The 20219-nt window shown below is 50.4% G+C and overlaps 1 protein-coding gene across 1 annotated transcript in view; it reads left to right on the top strand.

The window, feature by feature from the left end:
* Positions 1 to 18928, top strand: part of MUC5AC (mucin 5AC, oligomeric mucus/gel-forming) — a 48657-nt gene extending 29729 nt beyond the window's left edge. Inside the window, exons 31-39 of the mRNA XM_074542184.1 lie at positions 477 to 12860; positions 13045 to 13268; positions 14117 to 14291; positions 14470 to 14720; positions 16006 to 16189; positions 16552 to 16750; positions 17638 to 17816; positions 18046 to 18115; positions 18853 to 18928. Coding sequence (XP_074398285.1) covers positions 477 to 12860; positions 13045 to 13268; positions 14117 to 14291; positions 14470 to 14720; positions 16006 to 16189; positions 16552 to 16750; positions 17638 to 17816; positions 18046 to 18115; positions 18853 to 18928 — 13742 coding nt within the window. The remainder of the gene's footprint in view (positions 1 to 476; positions 12861 to 13044; positions 13269 to 14116; positions 14292 to 14469; positions 14721 to 16005; positions 16190 to 16551; positions 16751 to 17637; positions 17817 to 18045; positions 18116 to 18852) is intronic.
* Positions 18929 to 20219: the final 1291 nt, after the last annotated feature.

Consider the following 20219-nt stretch of genomic DNA (forward strand, 5'->3'; position numbering starts at 1 on the left):
TTTGGAAGAAAAAAGTAGCAATGAATTTTGATGCATACTATAAAAGTTAGTCTTTCCACGGATTTTAATACATTCCAGAGAGACTAGTATATACTGAAATAAGATAGAACGAAAGCAAATACACTGAACCAAATGCAAGCCATTGAGACTTGGGTTTTTACCAGAGCATATAAATTGTACCTGAGCCTTATTTTAGCACCTTGTAAAACATAATTAGTATTCTCTTGGGAAGTGACAGTTCCAAGCATGTCAGTACATTAAATTGCTGGGTGATGGATTTTCTGTTCTACAATTTATTACAATAAACTGATGCACAACAGGATCATAATGTAAGAAAAATGACATTAGGAAAACTGTCAGCCCATTTAAAACAAAAAAAATTTTACAAAATTTTACATTTAACAAAAAAAAAATAGCATCTACAAGAATTAATTTTTAATTTTATGGTCTCTTCCTTTGCCTTTTCTCCTTCGCAGTGTCACCAACTACATCAGTATGTGTTCATGAAGTCTGTAAGTGGTCCGAATGGTACGATGGGAGTCTACAAACCCCTGGCTATGATGGAGGAGATTTTGAAACTTTCAATGATTTACGAGCAAAAGGTTATGAAGTTTGTGAAGCCCCAAAGGCTATTGAATGCAGAGCAGAAAAGTTCCCTGATATACCACTGAAAGACCTTGGCCAAAAAGTAGAATGCAGTACAACACGAGGGCTTATATGTTACAACAAAGATCAAATTTCAACAATGTGCAACAACTACCAAATCAGAATCCTCTGCTGTGTTTTTGTACCATGCTCTTCCACAACGCCATTCAGTGCATCAACCCCAGTCACATCTCCAATTCCGACAGAAACATCTACTGAAGCAACGTATTCAGTCACTACTGAAAGTACAACATTGATACCTTCACCTACTGAAGAAACAACTAGAACCACAACACCTGTCACCACATCTCCTTCTACAACTCCTCTTTGTTACAAAGAAAAATGCTACTGGTCAAGATGGTATGATGTAAGTTATCCAGGTTCAGGTTACGATGATGGAGATTTTGATACGATTGAGAACATTGAAAATAACGGATACAAAGTCTGCAACAATAGAAAGGATGTGGAATGTAGAGCAGTACGGTTCCCGAATACACCATATCCTCTACTAGAGCAAAACATAACATGTAACACAGAAGAAGGGTTGAAATGTTACAATAAAGATCAACTTCCACCAATCTGCTATAACTATGAATTAAGATTTAAATGCTGCGTGAATATCCCAGTGCCATGTGAAACAACCCCTGAAATTCTGACAAAAACAACACAACCAACTACTATTTCATCAAGTACAATATCCACAACAGAATCCACGACTCTAAGTTTGCAAACAAAACACAAAACGTCCACAGGATACCCAGTTGAACCACAAACAGATTATATACACACCAGAATAACATCAAAACCTACAAGGCAAACTCAAACACCAACTACTACAACACCAGTGCTAAGTAGCACAACCACAAAAACCACAACATCTTCACCTACCGCACCCTGTGAGCCCGAAGTGTGCACCTGGAGCGAATGGTTTGACGTCGACTTCCCCTCCTCGGGGCCCAGCCAGGGAGACTTCGAAACCTACCAGCACATCCGCGCCGCCGGCAAGCAGGTCTGCCGGCAGCCAAAGCAGATCGAGTGCCGGGCGGAGGACTACCCCGACGTTGCTATCCAGCAGGTGGGGCAGGTCGTGCAGTGCGACGTCCACTTTGGACTGGTGTGCAAGAACGAGGACCAGACGGGCAAGTTCAAGATGTGCCTCAACTACAAGATCCGTGTGCTCTGCTGCACCCCCAACTACAACTGCTCATTCCCCACAACCCCCGTGATAACAACCAGCCCCACCACCAGCACCACGACCACATCGATCCCGTCCTCCACCACCACAGTCACCACCTCCACCTCCACGCCGTACACCTCCACCACCACGAGTCCCACCTCCACGGAAATCATCGCGTCCACCAGCACCACCATCCCCACGCCGACGACGTCTACGACAACTGCCTCCACCACCCCCTGTGAGCCCGAAGTGTGCACCTGGAGCGAATGGTTTGACGTCGACTTCCCCTCCTCGGGGCCCAGCCAGGGAGACTTCGAAACCTACCAGCACATCCGCGCCGCCGGCAAGCAGGTCTGCCGGCAGCCAAAGCAGATCGAGTGCCAAGCGGAGGACTACCCCGACGTTGCTATCCAGCAGGTGGGGCAGGTCGTGCAGTGCGACGTCCACTTTGGACTGGTGTGCAAGAACGAGGACCAGACGGGCAAGTTCAAGATGTGCCTCAACTACAAGATCCGTGTGCTCTGCTGCACCCCCAACTACAACTGCTCATTCCCCACAACCCCCGTGATAACAACCAGCCCCACCACCAGCACCACGACCACATCGATCCCGTCCTCCACCACCACAGTCACCACCTCCACCTCCACGCCGTACACCTCCACCACCACGAGTCCCACCTCCATGGAAATCATCGCGTCCACCAGCACCACCATCCCCACGCCGACGACGTCTACGACAACTGCCTCCACCACCCCCTGTGAGCCCGAAGTGTGCACCTGGAGCGAATGGTTTGACGTCGACTTCCCCTCCTCGGGGCCCAGCCAGGGAGACTTCGAAACCTACCAGCACATCCGCGCCGCCGGCAAGCAGGTCTGCCGGCAGCCAAAGCAGATCGAGTGCCAAGCGGAGGACTACCCCGACGTTGCTATCCAGCAGGTGGGGCAGGTCGTGCAGTGCGACGTCCACTTTGGACTGGTGTGCAAGAACGAGGACCAGACGGGCAAGTTCAAGATGTGCCTCAACTACAAGATCCGTGTGCTCTGCTGCACCCCCAACTACAACTGCTCATTCCCCACAACCCCCGTGATAACAACCAGCCCCACCACCAGCACCACGACCACATCGATCCCGTCCTCCACCACCACAGTCACCACCTCCACCTCCACACCGTACACCTCCACCACCACGAGTCCCACCTCCATGGAAATCATCGCGTCCACCAGCACCACCATCCCCACGCCGACGACGTCTACGACAACTGCCTCCACCACCCCCTGTGAGCCCGAAGTGTGCACCTGGAGCGAATGGTTTGACGTCGACTTCCCCTCCTCGGGGCCCAGCCAGGGAGACTTCGAAACCTACCAGCACATCCGCGCCGCCGGCAAGCAGGTCTGCCGGCAGCCAAAGCAGATCGAGTGCCAAGCGGAGGACTACCCCGACGTTGCTATCCAGCAGGTGGGGCAGGTCGTGCAGTGCGACGTCCACTTTGGACTAGTGTGCAAGAACGAGGACCAGACGGGCAAGTTCAAGATGTGCCTCAACTACAAGATCCGTGTGCTCTGCTGCACCCCCAACTACAACTGCTCATTCCCCACAAGCCCCGTGATAACAACCAGCCCCACCACCAGCACCACGACCACATCGATCCCGTCCTCCACCACCACAGTCACCACCTCCACCTCCACACCGTACACCTCCTCCACCACGAGTCCCACCTCCATGGAAATCATCGCGTCCACCAGCACAACCATCCCCACGCCGACGACGTCTACGACAACTGCCTCCACCACCCCCTGTGAGCCCGAAGTGTGCACCTGGAGCGAATGGTTTGACGTCGACTTCCCCTCCTCGGGGCCCAGCCAGGGAGACTTCGAAACCTACCAGCACATCCGCGCCGCCGGCAAGCAGGTCTGCCGGCAGCCAAAGCAGATCGAGTGCCAAGCGGAGGACTACCCCGACGTTGCTATCCAGCAGGTGGGGCAGGTCGTGCAGTGCGACGTCCACTTTGGACTGGTGTGCAAGAACGAGGACCAGACGGGCAAGTTCAAGATGTGCCTCAACTACAAGATCCGTGTGCTCTGCTGCACCCCCAACTACAACTGCTCATTCCCCACAACCCCCGTGATAACAACCAGCCCCACCACCAGCACCACGACCACATCGATCCCGTCCTCCACCACCACAGTCACCACCTCCACCTCCACGCCGTACACCTCCACCACCACGAGTCCCACCTCCACGGAAATCATCGCGTCCACCAGCACCACCATCCCCACGCCGACGACGTCTACGACAACTGCCTCCACCACCCCCTGTGAGCCCGAAGTGTGCACCTGGAGCGAATGGTTTGACGTCGACTTCCCCTCCTCGGGGCCCAGCCAGGGAGACTTCGAAACCTACCAGCACATCCGCGCCGCCGGCAAGCAGGTCTGCCGGCAGCCAAAGCAGATCGAGTGCCGGGCGGAGGACTACCCCGACGTTGCTATCCAGCAGGTGGGGCAGGTCGTGCAGTGCGACGTCCACTTTGGACTGGTGTGCAAGAACGAGGACCAGACGGGCAAGTTCAAGATGTGCCTCAACTACAAGATCCGTGTGCTCTGCTGCACCCCCAACTACAACTGCTCATTCCCCACAACCCCCGTGATAACAACCAGCCCCACCACCAGCACCACGACCACATCGATCCCGTCCTCCACCACCACAGTCACCACCTCCACCTCCACGCCGTACACCTCCACCACCACGAGTCCCACCTCCACGGAAATCATCGCGTCCACCAGCACCACCATCCCCACGCCGACGACGTCTACGACAACTGCCTCCACCACCCCCTGTGAGCCCGAAGTGTGCACCTGGAGCGAATGGTTTGACGTCGACTTCCCCTCCTCGGGGCCCAGCCAGGGAGACTTCGAAACCTACCAGCACATCCGCGCCGCCGGCAAGCAGGTCTGCCGGCAGCCAAAGCAGATCGAGTGCCGGGCGGAGGACTACCCCGACGTTGCTATCCAGCAGGTGGGGCAGGTCGTGCAGTGCGACGTCCACTTTGGACTGGTGTGCAAGAACGAGGACCAGACGGGCAAGTTCAAGATGTGCCTCAACTACAAGATCCGTGTGCTCTGCTGCACCCCCAACTACAACTGCTCATTCCCCACAACCCCCGTGATAACAACCAGCCCCACCACCAGCACCACGACCACATCGATCCCGTCCTCCACCACCACAGTCACCACCTCCACCTCCACGCCGTACACCTCCACCACCACGAGTCCCACCTCCACGGAAATCATCGCGTCCACCAGCACCACCATCCCCACGCCGACGACGTCTACGACAACTGCCTCCACCACCCCCTGTGAGCCCGAAGTGTGCACCTGGAGCGAATGGTTTGACGTCGACTTCCCCTCCTCGGGGCCCAGCCAGGGAGACTTCGAAACCTACCAGCACATCCGCGCCGCCGGCAAGCAGGTCTGCCGGCAGCCAAAGCAGATCGAGTGCCAAGCGGAGGACTACCCCGACGTTGCTATCCAGCAGGTGGGGCAGGTCGTGCAGTGCGACGTCCACTTTGGACTGGTGTGCAAGAACGAGGACCAGACGGGCAAGTTCAAGATGTGCCTCAACTACAAGATCCGTGTGCTCTGCTGCACCCCCAACTACAACTGCTCATTCCCCACAACCCCCGTGATAACAACCAGCCCCACCACCAGCACCACGACCACATCGATCCCGTCCTCCACCACCACAGTCACCACCTCCACCTCCACGCCGTACACCTCCACCACCACGAGTCCCACCTCCATGGAAATCATCGCGTCCACCAGCACCACCATCCCCACGCCGACGACGTCTACGACAACTGCCTCCACCACCCCCTGTGAGCCCGAAGTGTGCACCTGGAGCGAATGGTTTGACGTCGACTTCCCCTCCTCGGGGCCCAGCCAGGGAGACTTCGAAACCTACCAGCACATCCGCGCCGCCGGCAAGCAGGTCTGCCGGCAGCCAAAGCAGATCGAGTGCCAAGCGGAGGACTACCCCGACGTTGCTATCCAGCAGGTGGGGCAGGTCGTGCAGTGCGACGTCCACTTTGGACTGGTGTGCAAGAACGAGGACCAGACGGGCAAGTTCAAGATGTGCCTCAACTACAAGATCCGTGTGCTCTGCTGCACCCCCAACTACAACTGCTCATTCCCCACAACCCCCGTGATAACAACCAGCCCCACCACCAGCACCACGACCACATCGATCCCGTCCTCCACCACCACAGTCACCACCTCCACCTCCACACCGTACACCTCCACCACCACGAGTCCCACCTCCATGGAAATCATCGCGTCCACCAGCACCACCATCCCCACGCCGACGACGTCTACGACAACTGCCTCCACCACCCCCTGTGAGCCCGAAGTGTGCACCTGGAGCGAATGGTTTGACGTCGACTTCCCCTCCTCGGGGCCCAGCCAGGGAGACTTCGAAACCTACCAGCACATCCGCGCCGCCGGCAAGCAGGTCTGCCGGCAGCCAAAACAGATCGAGTGCCAAGCGGAGGACTACCCCGACGTTGCTATCCAGCAGGTGGGGCAGGTCGTGCAGTGCGACGTCCACTTTGGACTGGTGTGCAAGAACGAGGACCAGACGGGCAAGTTCAAGATGTGCCTCAACTACAAGATCCGTGTGCTCTGCTGCACCCCCAACTACAACTGCTCATTCCCCACAACCCCCGTGATAACAACCAGCCCCACCACCAGCACCACGACCACATCGATCCCGTCCTCCACCACCACAGTCACCACCTCCACCTCCACACCGTACACCTCCACCACCACGAGTCCCACCTCCATGGAAATCATCGCGTCCACCAGCACCACCATCCCCACGCCGACGACGTCTACGACAACTGCCTCCACCACCCCCTGTGAGCCCGAAGTGTGCACCTGGAGTGAATGGTTTGACGTCGACTTCCCCTCCTCGGGGCCCAGCCAGGGAGACTTCGAAACCTACCAGCACATCCGCGCCGCCGGCAAGCAGGTCTGCCGGCAGCCAAAGCAGATCGAGTGCCAAGCGGAGGACTACCCCGACGTTGCTATCCAGCAGGTGGGGCAGGTCGTGCAGTGCGACGTCCACTTTGGACTAGTGTGCAAGAACGAGGACCAGACGGGCAAGTTCAAGATGTGCCTCAACTACAAGATCCGTGTGCTCTGCTGCACCCCCAACTACAACTGCTCATTCCCCACAACCCCCGTGATAACAACCAGCCCCACCACCAGCACCACGACCACATCGATCCCGTCCTCCACCACCACAGTCACCACCTCCACCTCCACACCGTACACCTCCTCCACCACGAGTCCCACCTCCATGGAAATCATCGCGTCCACCAGCACAACCATCCCCACGCCGACGACGTCTACGACAACTGCCTCCACCACCCCCTGTGAGCCCGAAGTGTGCACCTGGAGCGAATGGTTTGACGTCGACTTCCCCTCCTCGGGGCCCAGCCAGGGAGACTTCGAAACCTACCAGCACATCCGCGCCGCCGGCAAGCAGGTCTGCCGGCAGCCAAAGCAGATCGAGTGCCAAGCGGAGGACTACCCCGACGTTGCTATCCAGCAGGTGGGGCAGGTCGTGCAGTGCGACGTCCACTTTGGACTGGTGTGCAAGAACGAGGACCAGACGGGCAAGTTCAAGATGTGCCTCAACTACAAGATCCGTGTGCTCTGCTGCACCCCCAACTACAACTGCTCATTCCCCACAACCCCCGTGATAACAACCAGCCCCACCACCAGCACCACGACCACATCGATCCCGTCCTCCACCACCACAGTCACCACCTCCACCTCCACGCCGTACACCTCCACCACCACGAGTCCCACCTCCACGGAAATCATCGCGTCCACCAGCACCACCATCCCCACGCCGACGACGTCTACGACAACTGCCTCCACCACCCCCTGTGAGCCCGAAGTGTGCACCTGGAGCGAATGGTTTGACGTCGACTTCCCCTCCTCGGGGCCCAGCCAGGGAGACTTCGAAACCTACCAGCACATCCGCGCCGCCGGCAAGCAGGTCTGCCGGCAGCCAAAGCAGATCGAGTGCCGGGCGGAGGACTACCCCGACGTTGCTATCCAGCAGGTGGGGCAGGTCGTGCAGTGCGACGTCCACTTTGGACTGGTGTGCAAGAACGAGGACCAGACGGGCAAGTTCAAGATGTGCCTCAACTACAAGATCCGTGTGCTCTGCTGCACCCCCAACTACAACTGCTCATTCCCCACAACCCCCGTGATAACAACCAGCCCCACCACCAGCACCACGACCACATCGATCCCGTCCTCCACCACCACAGTCACCACCTCCACCTCCACACCGTACACCTCCACCACCACGAGTCCCACCTCCATGGAAATCATCGTGTCCACCAGCACCACCATCCCCACGCCGACGACGTCTACGACAACTGCCTCCACCACCCCCTGTGAGCCCGAAGTGTGCACCTGGAGTGAATGGTTTGACGTCGACTTCCCCTCCTCGGGGCCCAGCCAGGGAGACTTCGAAACCTACCAGCACATCCGCGCCGCCGGCAAGCAGGTCTGCCGGCAGCCAAAGCAGATCGAGTGCCAAGCGGAGGACTACCCCGACGTTGCTATCCAGCAGGTGGGGCAGGTCGTGCAGTGCGACGTCCACTTTGGACTAGTGTGCAAGAACGAGGACCAGACGGGCAAGTTCAAGATGTGCCTCAACTACAAGATCCGTGTGCTCTGCTGCACCCCCAACTACAACTGCTCATTCCCCACAACCCCCGTGATAACAACCAGCCCCACCACCAGCACCACGACCACATTGATCCCGTCCTCCACCACCACAGTCACCACCTCCACCTCCACGCCGTACACCTCCACCACCACGAGTCCCACCTCCATGGAAATCATCGCGTCCACCAGCACCACCATCCCCACGCCGACGACGTCTACGACAACTGCCTCCACCACCCCCTGTGAGCCCGAAGTGTGCACCTGGAGCGAATGGTTTGACGTCGACTTCCCCTCCTCGGGGCCCAGCCAGGGAGACTTCGAAACCTACCAGCACATCCGCGCCGCCGGCAAGCAGGTCTGCCGGCAGCCAAAGCAGATCGAGTGCCAAGCGGAGGACTACCCCGACGTTGCTATCCAGCAGGTGGGGCAGGTCGTGCAGTGCGACGTCCACTTTGGACTGGTGTGCAAGAACGAGGACCAGACGGGCAAGTTCAAGATGTGCCTCAACTACAAGATCCGTGTGCTCTGCTGCACCCCCAACTACAACTGCTCATTCCCCACAACCCCCGTGATAACAACCAGCCCCACCACCAGCACCACGACCACATCGATCCCGTCCTCCACCACCACAGTCACCACCTCCACCTCCACGCCGTACACCTCCACCACCACGAGTCCCACCTCCACGGAAATCATCGCGTCCACCAGCACCACCATCCCCACGCCGACGACGTCTACGACAACTGCCTCCACCACCCCCTGTGAGCCCGAAGTGTGCACCTGGAGCGAATGGTTTGACGTCGACTTCCCCTCCTCGGGGCCCAGCCAGGGAGACTTCGAAACCTACCAGCACATCCGCGCCGCCGGCAAGCAGGTCTGCCGGCAGCCAAAGCAGATCGAGTGCCAAGCGGAGGACTACCCCGACGTTGCTATCCAGCAGGTGGGGCAGGTCGTGCAGTGCGACGTCCACTTTGGACTGGTGTGCAAGAATGAGGACCAGACGGGCAAGTTCAAGATGTGCCTCAACTACAAGATCCGTGTGCTCTGCTGCACCCCCAACTACAACTGCTCATTCCCCACAACCCCCGTGATAACAACCAGCCCCACCACCAGCACCACGACCACATCGATCCCGTCCTCCACCACCACAGTCACCACCTCCACCTCCACGCCGTACACCTCCACCACCACGAGTCCCACCTCCACGGAAATCATCGCGTCCACCAGCACCACCATCCCCACGCCGACGACGTCTACGACAACTGCCTCCACCACCCCCTGTGAGCCCGAAGTGTGCACCTGGAGCGAATGGTTTGACGTCGACTTCCCCTCCTCGGGGCCCAGCCAGGGAGACTTCGAAACCTACCAGCACATCCGCGCCGCCGGCAAGCAGGTCTGCCGGCAGCCAAAGCAGATCGAGTGCCAAGCGGAGGACTACCCCGACGTTGCTATCCAGCAGGTGGGGCAGGTCGTGCAGTGCGACGTCCACTTTGGACTGGTGTGCAAGAACGAGGACCAGACGGGCAAGTTCAAGATGTGCCTCAACTACAAGATCCGTGTGCTCTGCTGCACCCCCAACTACAACTGCTCATTCCCCACAACCCCCGTGATAACAACCAGCCCCACCACCAGCACCACGACCACATCGATCCCGTCCTCCACCACCACAGTCACCACCTCCACCTCCACGCCGTACACCTCCACCACCACGAGTCCCACCTCCATGGAAATCATCGCGTCCACCAGCACCACCATCCCCACGCCGACGACGTCTACGACAACTGCCTCCACCACCCCCTGTGAGCCCGAAGTGTGCACCTGGAGCGAATGGTTTGACGTCGACTTCCCCTCCTCGGGGCCCAGCCAGGGAGACTTCGAAACCTACCAGCACATCCGCGCCGCCGGCAAGCAGGTCTGCCGGCAGCCAAAGCAGATCGAGTGCCAAGCGGAGGACTACCCCGACGTTGCTATCCAGCAGGTGGGGCAGGTCGTGCAGTGCGACGTCCACTTTGGACTAGTGTGCAAGAACGAGGACCAGACGGGCAAGTTCAAGATGTGCCTCAACTACAAGATCCGTGTGCTCTGCTGCACCCCCAACTACAACTGCTCATTCCCCACAACCCCTGTGATAACAACCAGCCCCACCACCAGCACCACGACCACATCGATCCCGTCCTCCACCATCACAGTCACCACCTCCACCTCCACGCCGTACACCTCCACCACCACGAGTCCCACCTCCACGGAAATCATCGCGTCCACCAGCACCACCATCCCCACGCCGACGACGTCTATGACAACTGCCTCCACCACCCCCTGTGAGCCCGAAGTGTGCACCTGGAGCGAATGGTTTGACGTCGACTTCCCCTCCTCGGGGCCCAGCCAGGGAGACTTCGAAACCTACCAGCACATCCGCGCCGCCGGCAAGCAGGTCTGCCGGCAGCCAAAGCAGATCGAGTGCCAAGCGGAGGACTACCCCGACGTTGCTATCCAGCAGGTGGGGCAGGTCGTGCAGTGCGACGTCCACTTTGGACTGGTGTGCAAGAACGAGGACCAGACGGGCAAGTTCAAGATGTGCCTCAACTACAAGATCCGTGTGCTCTGCTGCACCCCCAACTACAACTGCTCATTCCCCACAACCCCTGTGATAACAACCAGCCCCACCACCAGCACCACGACCACATCGATCCCGTCCTCCACCACCACAGTCACCACCTCCACCTCCACGCCGTACACCTCCACCACCACGAGTCCCACCTCCACGGAAATCATCGCGTCCACCAGCACCACCATCCCCACGCCGACGACGTCTACGACAACTGCCTCCACCACCCCCTGTGAGCCCGAAGTGTGCACCTGGAGCGAATGGTTTGATGTCGACTTCCCCTCCTCGGGGCCCAGCCAGGGAGACTTCGAAACCTACCAGCACATCCGCGCCGCCGGCAAGCAGGTCTGCCGGCAGCCAAAGCAGATCGAGTGCCAAGCGGAGGACTACCCCGACGTTGCTATCCAGCAGGTGGGGCAGGTCGTGCAGTGCGACGTCCACTTTGGACTGGTGTGCAAGAACGAGGACCAGACGGGCAAGTTCAAGATGTGCCTCAACTACAAGATCCGTGTGCTCTGCTGCACCCCCAACTACAACTGCTCATTCCCCACAACCCCCGTGATAACAACCAGCCCCACCACCAGCACCACGACCACATCGATCCCGTCCTCCACCACCACAGTCACCACCTCCACCTCCACGCCGTACACCTCCACCACCACGAGTCCCACCTCCACGGAAATCATCGCGTCCACCAGCACCACCATCCCCACGCCGACGACGTCTACGACAACTGCCTCCACCACCCCCTGTGAGCCCGAAGTGTGCACCTGGAGCGAATGGTTTGACGTCGACTTCCCCTCCTCGGGGCCCAGCCAGGGAGACTTCGAAACCTACCAGCACATCCGCGCCGCCGGCAAGCAGGTCTGCCGGCAGCCAAAGCAGATCGAGTGCCGGGCGGAGGACTACCCCGACGTTGCTATCCAGCAGGTGGGGCAGGTCGTGCAGTGCGACGTCCACTTTGGACTGGTGTGCAAGAACGAGGACCAGACGGGCAAGTTCAAGATGTGCCTCAACTACAAGATCCGTGTGCTCTGCTGCACCCCCAACTACAACTGCTCATTCCCCACAACCCCCGTGATAACAACCAGCCCCACCACCAGCACCACGACCACATCGATCCCGTCCTCCACCACCACAGTCACCACCTCCACCTCCACGCCGTACACCTCCACCACCACGAGTCCCACCTCCACGGAAATCATCGCGTCCACCAGCACCACCATCCCCACGCCGACGACGTCTACGACAACTGCCTCCACCACCCCCTGTGAGCCCGAAGTGTGCACCTGGAGCGAATGGTTTGATGTCGACTTCCCCTCCTCGGGGCCCAGCCAGGGAGACTTCGAAACCTACCAGCACATCCGCGCCGCCGGCAAGCAGGTCTGCCGGCAGCCAAAGCAGATCGAGTGCCAAGCGGAGGACTACCCCGACGTTGCTATCCAGCAGGTGGGGCAGGTCGTGCAGTGCGACGTCCACTTTGGACTGGTGTGCAAGAACGAGGACCAGACGGGCAAGTTCAAGATGTGCCTCAACTACAAGATCCGTGTGCTCTGCTGCACCCCCAACTACAACTGCCCTTTCTCCACCTTCTCAACTGCTGCCATTACATCCACCATTACTACCCTCAGTGAACCCTTCTCCACAACAATTTCTCCCATTTCAACTACACCGTGTTTCTGCAGGATTGGTGATACTATTTTTTCACCTGGTTCGTGTGCATTATTTTGTCGTCTTCTTATTCGATTTTCTTTTTTTTCACTTTGTTTTTTTTTGCTCACCTTTCTTTTTTTTCATTATCCTTTACTTTTTTTATGCCTTTCTTTTTTCTTTTTTTTTTTGCTTCTAATATGTCTTTTTTTCTTTTTCTACAGGTGACTTGATTTACAACAGAATTGATAGTGACGGGTGTCGATTTTATGCCATCTGTAGCCCAACATGTAATATTGAACGACACGCTGTACATTGTCCTGTCACTACTTTGCCAGCCACCAGTTCCTCTGAGTGGTCTACAATAACGACAGCAGCTCCCCCTCCTCCCACTTCTACACGTCCTGCTTTTCATGGTTGTGTTTCCAATATTTACCCTCCTTTACAAGTACGTTTTTTTCTTGTTAGTTTTCTACTGTTGAAATAATATCATTTTTTGGGTGGTGTCTAATTGGTAGAGTTTGTGGTGTTTAAACCTTACATGTGCTGATTGTCTTAATTGTTTTGCTAATGATGGGCAATATGTAGGACATAATACTTTAAATTTTCCTTTTTCTGACTTTTAGTTTTTTACACTTCTAAAGGATGTGACAATATTCTTTTCTTGTTACTTTATTTTTAGTGAAACTCTTTGGTGTATTGCATCTGTAAGGTATCCTCTCACTGACATAATATAAGGAGTTTTCTTATCTAATTTTTTCACTAAAGGGAAATATTTAAGATTCAGTGAATGCTTGTATCTGTTTCCATTCTCCTGTTTTTTATCTATACTCCTTTAAACTTTTTTTATTATGTTCTCTGTTGACTGTGAATTACGCTATACACAGAACAGAGGGAAGCAGTTCCTGTAACCTAATACGTGTCCCCAATCTCCAAAAGAGTTCCTCATGCAGGAGTAACTGGTGTAGTTAAGGTTTCCACCTCCTTTTAACATTAAAAAAGTTAATCCTGTACAATATTGCCAACTTTTTTCTCACAGTGAAAATTTTCATTTTAGTCTTTTTTTTTTAGTTTCAGAAAAGTAAGTGTGGTTTATTCCCCATAACACAGTCAGAATTTTGAATACCTGTAGTTACCATTAAAAGTCATTAATACCAAAATTGAAGAGAAGTAACACACATTGATTTCCTTTCCAACACTACCAGTACTGGAAACATAGCATAAATCTAAAAGGAGGAGTGAAGGTCATACCTGTTTACAGAGTTTTTTGAAAAAAGCTTTTTCTTCATTTTGCAGCCTGGAGAAAGATTCAAATTATCCAACTGTACAGAAGTCATCTGTAATGGAGACAACAACATAGATGTAGTACCAACATACTGCCCACCGGTAAAGGAAATTACCTGTGCAAACAAATATCCACCAATGCTGGTACCTGATGAAAATGGATGCTGTTACCGATATGAGTGTCAATGTAAGCATCACTAGATACAGGAATAACATTAAAAAAAAAAAAAACAGCCAAGCTTTACACAGGTTATATGGGCATTTTCATTTCTTAGGGTTGCTATGTAAATTGCAGTATCTTCAGGTTTTAGATTTTCTTCTGCCTAAATTCTCATCTTAATCTTCCAAATATTTTCTCTGTACAGGTGTGTGTAGTGGATGGGGTGATCCTCATTACATTACTTTTGATGGAACCTATTATACCTTCCTTGAAAACTGCACTTACGTCCTGGTGAAACAGATTGTCCCTAGATATGACAACTTCCGTGTTTACATTGACAATTATTACTGCGATGCAAAAGATGGACTCTCCTGCCCTAAATCTATTATTATTTTCTACAAATCTGCAGAAGTGGTGCTGACTCGTCAACTCATGAATGGTGTGATGACCAATGTGGTAAATACTTTTTTCTATTTTTGCAAAAAAGGACTAATGTCTATAAGCCTTACTGATGCTATTTTGATACAGTCTGTTAGAATATCACATCATGGAGGTGATCAGGGCAGAGGATATCACTAGGGGGAAAAAAAAAGGATTGTACTGGATGCTAAGAACAAAATTCACATTTCATGAAAACTGGTACATTGTGCCATACTCTTATGTTAAAAAAGCACACTTTGAGGAAACACAAACACAAATTGCAAGCAGGAATCTTGTCCCAGAGGAAGATGGATATGTATCCCTTATCTGCTGGATGACTGCTTTCTCTCCATATGGAACTTTGGCACCAAACAGCCCTGACATGATTCCCCCTTCAGTTTCCTACAGTGAAGAGAGGTATAGCTGAAGAAAAGGGGTAACTTAGACTGTCATCTGACCTTCATGATCCAAAGTCGTGTTCGCAAACCAATGAAAATGAAAAGATAGTCCCACTCTTACACTGGAGAATCTATTTGTTGATTAGAGAATCTGTAGAAAGGGAGAAAATTTTGTCTGAATAGGCACTCTCTCCTTACAGTGCCATGCCAAATTCTCAGTCAGAAACACACATTGCTTCCCTGTGAAAGAAAACGGTGACTGACAATTTTAAGTCGTGCTTTAGCCTGGTTCAGTGAGAAGAGAGCTGCAGAATAACTTTTGACAAAAAACTATTAGGCAAACAATTTACCTTCATTAACTCATATAAGATACTGGCTGCAAATTGAAAATTTTAACAAATAAATATGATCACTACTACATAAAACTGGCACTAAGGGCATCTGACTTCATTTTGAATTCAGACAGCTCTTCCTATGTCAATCACTATGTAATATAGAGATGGTGTGACCGTCTGGCAAAGTTATCACATAATAATGACAGGGATGTTTCTGTAGCTAAACAAAACTACCACACATTTTCATATGAAAAATGTTTCCAAGGCACATAATCATGAGGGATACAATGAAAATACTTGGATTTATATGCATAGAATACTGTGTATTAGCGTACAATTATCACAAACACGGTATGTAGAGGCCACTAGGATTATTATCCCATTTTAGCAATATAGCAATACAAGCCAAGATATCAGTGCAAATATATGCTGTCATTAGGATGCCAGTGGGCACTGGATGTGATGAACAACAATATGGACTTATCCATAATTGTGAAGATTAGAGAATATATTATTTAAAACAATCAGGCAGGAGCATTGCTTATTCTGATGTGGTGTTTTGGTGGTTTTTTTTAATCCTGTATACAGATGTACTTCAACAAAAAGATTGTTGGACCAGGCTTCAAAAAAGATGGCATTTCTTTCTCCACTCTTGGCATCAATATGATTGTTGAAATAGAAGAAATTGGTGCAGTCATCACCTTTAGTGGTCTCATTTTCTCTGTCAAGCTCCCATACAGCAAATTTGGCAACAACACCGAAGGACAATGTGGTAAGAAGGCTGCACAGATTGGAGGGAGTCCTCTTTCCCCACCCCTACCTTGGTTATGCTCACCCACTCTGGCTATGCAGTCTTACAATTGACAGAGATTTTTAAATAGCAGTAAATGGAAATGAGTACAGTTTTGCTCTTCAACTTCTGTAGGATGTCAAAAGCTCAATATTTCTTTGGGGCTGGGGTTTTACATATGTTTGCTTTTCCACAACCTAAAGTTCACCCTAGAGAAAGTGTTCCCTAGGAAGCAAAGCAAAATATGCATTTCATGAGCACATCACACCTAAACATATCAGCCCAGGAATGTACTGTGTATCTCTGATGTGGCTTAGGAGACTTACCCACCTTGTCTCTTCCAGGAACATGTACAAACAATAAAGAAGATGAATGCCGCTTACCAAGTGGTAAGATCATTTCCTCCTGTCCCCAAATGGCTCATCACTGGATTGTTGGCAACAACGAGTCATGCCATGGAGTGCCAGTACCACCAACTATAACCACACCTCCACCAAAGCCGCAATGTCAAACACCTCCGCTCTGCAAACTTATCTTAAGCGAGTAAGAAAACAAATTCATTTTTTCTAGACACAACTGTCTCAGTATCTTACAAGAAGAATAACAGCTATAGCTTTAGCATGTGATAATAACTGAAAATGTCAGCTCAGTGACACTATATATATAGTAAAAGGCCTTTGCAAAAGAAACTGGTCTGCCTTAATGATTTGCATGCCAAAGATAACTGAGCAAGGAGAGGTAAAGTCAGAAAATCAGGGATGCGGTGAGCACTAAAATCAATTCTCCCTGGATGCAATATTTCCAGAGTTTGTTCATTAAGTATTAAGCAAAGACTGAACTCTAAATTTGAAGTGGGTTTTCAGTACAAATCGTAGAGAAGCCACTTGCCAAAAAGGTGAAGAAAGCAGATGCAAACAGCTGAGAAATGTCCTTCTTTCTTTGTATGTTTTACCTAAAATATGGAGTTCCAAAAGTGCAAAGGCTTGTTGTCTGAAGTCTGTCATATATCTGTGTAGGCTGACAAGGTTACTTATAGAAGCCCTCTTACACATGCTTTCTGTAGTATCTAGTAAGTTTGGAGCTCTTTTATGTGTGAATTTTCTATTGCTACTTTTTTCATTCCTTTTTTCTCAATGTAGTGCAGTTGCCTTTTACACCATATTTCTGGTGTCAAGCCACTAAATAGTTGCGTACACGTACAGAAATACTATGATCATTAACATCTAGGAAAAAAAAGCACTACAGATTTCCTAATCTTCCTGAATCTATCTCCCAGCTTACTGGCCATTCCTAGGATCTTGTTTCTCATAATACTTTCCTTTCTGAAGCAGAGTCACATGGTATTAACTGGAAAGTGTTGTCTGACAGGAACAGACTTTGTATAATGGCTCATTAATATAGAAGGGGGTTGCTTTCTTTACTGTCTGCAGGGTTTTTGCAGAATGTCATACCGTGATACCACCAGAACCATTTTTCAAAGGCTGTGTTTTTGATGGATGTCGCATAGACGATGAATCCATGCAGTGTTCCAGTTTGGAGATGTATGCTACAGAGTGTGCTGCTAGAGGTGTCTGCATTGACTGGAGAGGAATGACCAACAATACATGTTGTAAGTATTGCAGGATTCAAAATGTGCGTGATAAATGGTAGAAATTACTGCTTTATTCACTAAACACCTCTTATATCTGACACTTGGTTATTGTCTACAAAAACCCAGTGGGGTCCTTTCTCACAGAAGCTGCAGATTAAGAAGGCAAAGCTGTAGTAATTTTTTTTCTGAAAAAAAATGCATCTACTGTCAATTTTTAATTTTATTTTTTTTGTCTTTTTCCATACAGCATTCAGCTGTCCGTCAAGCATGGTATACAAGCCGTGTGGGCCCATTAATCCAGTTAGCTGTGACCAAAGGTAGGGAAAAACAAAACACCCCACCCTGAAGCACCTGCTTATATTTTTCTTACCTATCTACTTTCCTCAGAAATTTGAGTTATTTCACAATGAAATGTGTTGTGAATTTCACAAACTTATTCACGATTTATAAATACCAATCAGCTCTAGGAATAGGTGCTTCCTGTTGCCCTTCAGAAAGTGTACATTTTTTGTCTCTCTTGTATCTGACATGATATGCTGCTCTGCCCTCTGCCTCACCACAAAAGTGTTGTACTCAAGCACATATATTCTTCCCATTCCAGCTATGAGCGTCCTGGCTATGGAGTAACTGAAGGCTGTTTCTGTCCTGAAGGAATGACACTCCTGCATGCAGAGAGCAGCATCTGTGTCTCTGAATGCTGTAAGTAGCTAATTTGAGGAATAAATAGAGACAGAGATTGTTAGTCAGGAGGCCTGAGCTCTATAGTCATCTTCTACATGGTCAGATCATTGCACATCAGCTTCCCTAAGTGTCCCCAGTTACAAACTGAATAATAGTCAATATTACCCTTTTTTCCCATCATCCATCCTTACATAAGACTCACCGAGATGGTAAAACTCTACAGTTCAGAAAAATTAGTCTGCATCTTCATTTTCTTGTTAGCTTTATCTTCACAGTTTTTTTTAATTTGAAGCTGCACATATGTATTCCTTTGTCAGTTTTCAGTGGTATAAATACCCATTCGTTTGTCTCTTTTTTTTCTTTTTCTCTCTAGTCTGCAGAGAACCAAATGGAATGTCCAGAAAGGTGAGTATCACAATGTGTGTGGCTTAATGAGCACAGACAAGTGAAACAAGATGATATTTAGTATTCCACTAAACCAAAGCTTTGCCACAAATGTTTGTTCAGTTTCAGTCTTAAAAATAATGAGTACTAGAGCGCCCCTAAGAAATTTAACAATATGTGATAAAATATTCTTTCATTAACCTCACATACAGGAAAAAAACCTTAAAAATAAAAGAGAGAGAGAAATGGTAGTAGTGGAAGTTAGGCATATATGCTTATTTTATTTCCACAAATTTGGCTTGCTAAAATTACTAGAAATGAAGGGAGAGATGGAGAACAAAGTTTACCTGTTGCTTATCATGTTCATATCTTGCATTCTTTGTTCCTCAGCTGCACAGAAATCAGCAACCTAATGTGAAAATGAGTATGTCATATGATCATCTCTTATTAAAAAATGGATGTGAGGCTCAATCACTTCTCCTTTAGAACTCCTGTAACTCTCATACTAACACTATTAACAAATAAAAAGTAATAGCTTTGTGAACTCAGAACCTTTAGCAGCCTCCAATGTCTTCCTGGAATAAGCAGTTTGAGGGTCTCCTATGAAATCTAGAATATGAAAAAGCTGATATAATCAGTTATCACTATATGCATGAATATGTTAACTAGAAGCAAATAAACTTATTTTGGTTTAATTTTGTATTTAATTTTTTTCTTTCCTTTGTCTGTGTTTTTCTTTTTTATTTAGCCAGGAGAAAAATGGACAAAAGATTGCCAGGAATGTGTCTGTGACAAAAATACTCTTAAGGTGAAGTGTAAAAAGCACGAATGTTCTCTGACACAGCAAATATTTTGTGAAGAACCAGGTTACATGCCTGTTGAGATACCAATACCAGAAGATCCATGCTGTACTAGGACTGAGTGCTGTGAGTACTGTCTTAATTCTTTATCATGGGGAATAGGTTATATTAATTTTAGGAAACTACAGCAATAATTTTGCATTTTTTAATACTTTGCATTGATGTCATAATGCTTTTTAGAGCCTTCTTGCAGAGCATACAGTAAATGCCTAACAATAACAAATTTAAAGATTAAAAGATTTTATATAGTTAGACATAGAAAAGTAACTGAAAATCTCCTATAATTTTACATTGAAAGCCTTTAATACTGCCACTACCTGAAATAATATTCAAACCATTCAAAACATTTTTTATTTCATTTCAAAGGCCAGTATTAGGAAGATAAACTATAAAAAATAGTAGTGATTATTTAAAAATTGCTCAGGAAAGTTCCAGAACCAGTTACCAGAGCAGAGAGTAATCAGATTTCCCCACTGGTACAAATTTCTCTTTGAAA

The sequence above is a fragment of the Zonotrichia albicollis genome, chromosome 6 (genome assembly GCF_047830755.1).
Source record: "Zonotrichia albicollis isolate bZonAlb1 chromosome 6, bZonAlb1.hap1, whole genome shotgun sequence".
Classification (NCBI taxonomy): Eukaryota; Metazoa; Chordata; class Aves; order Passeriformes; family Passerellidae; genus Zonotrichia; species Zonotrichia albicollis.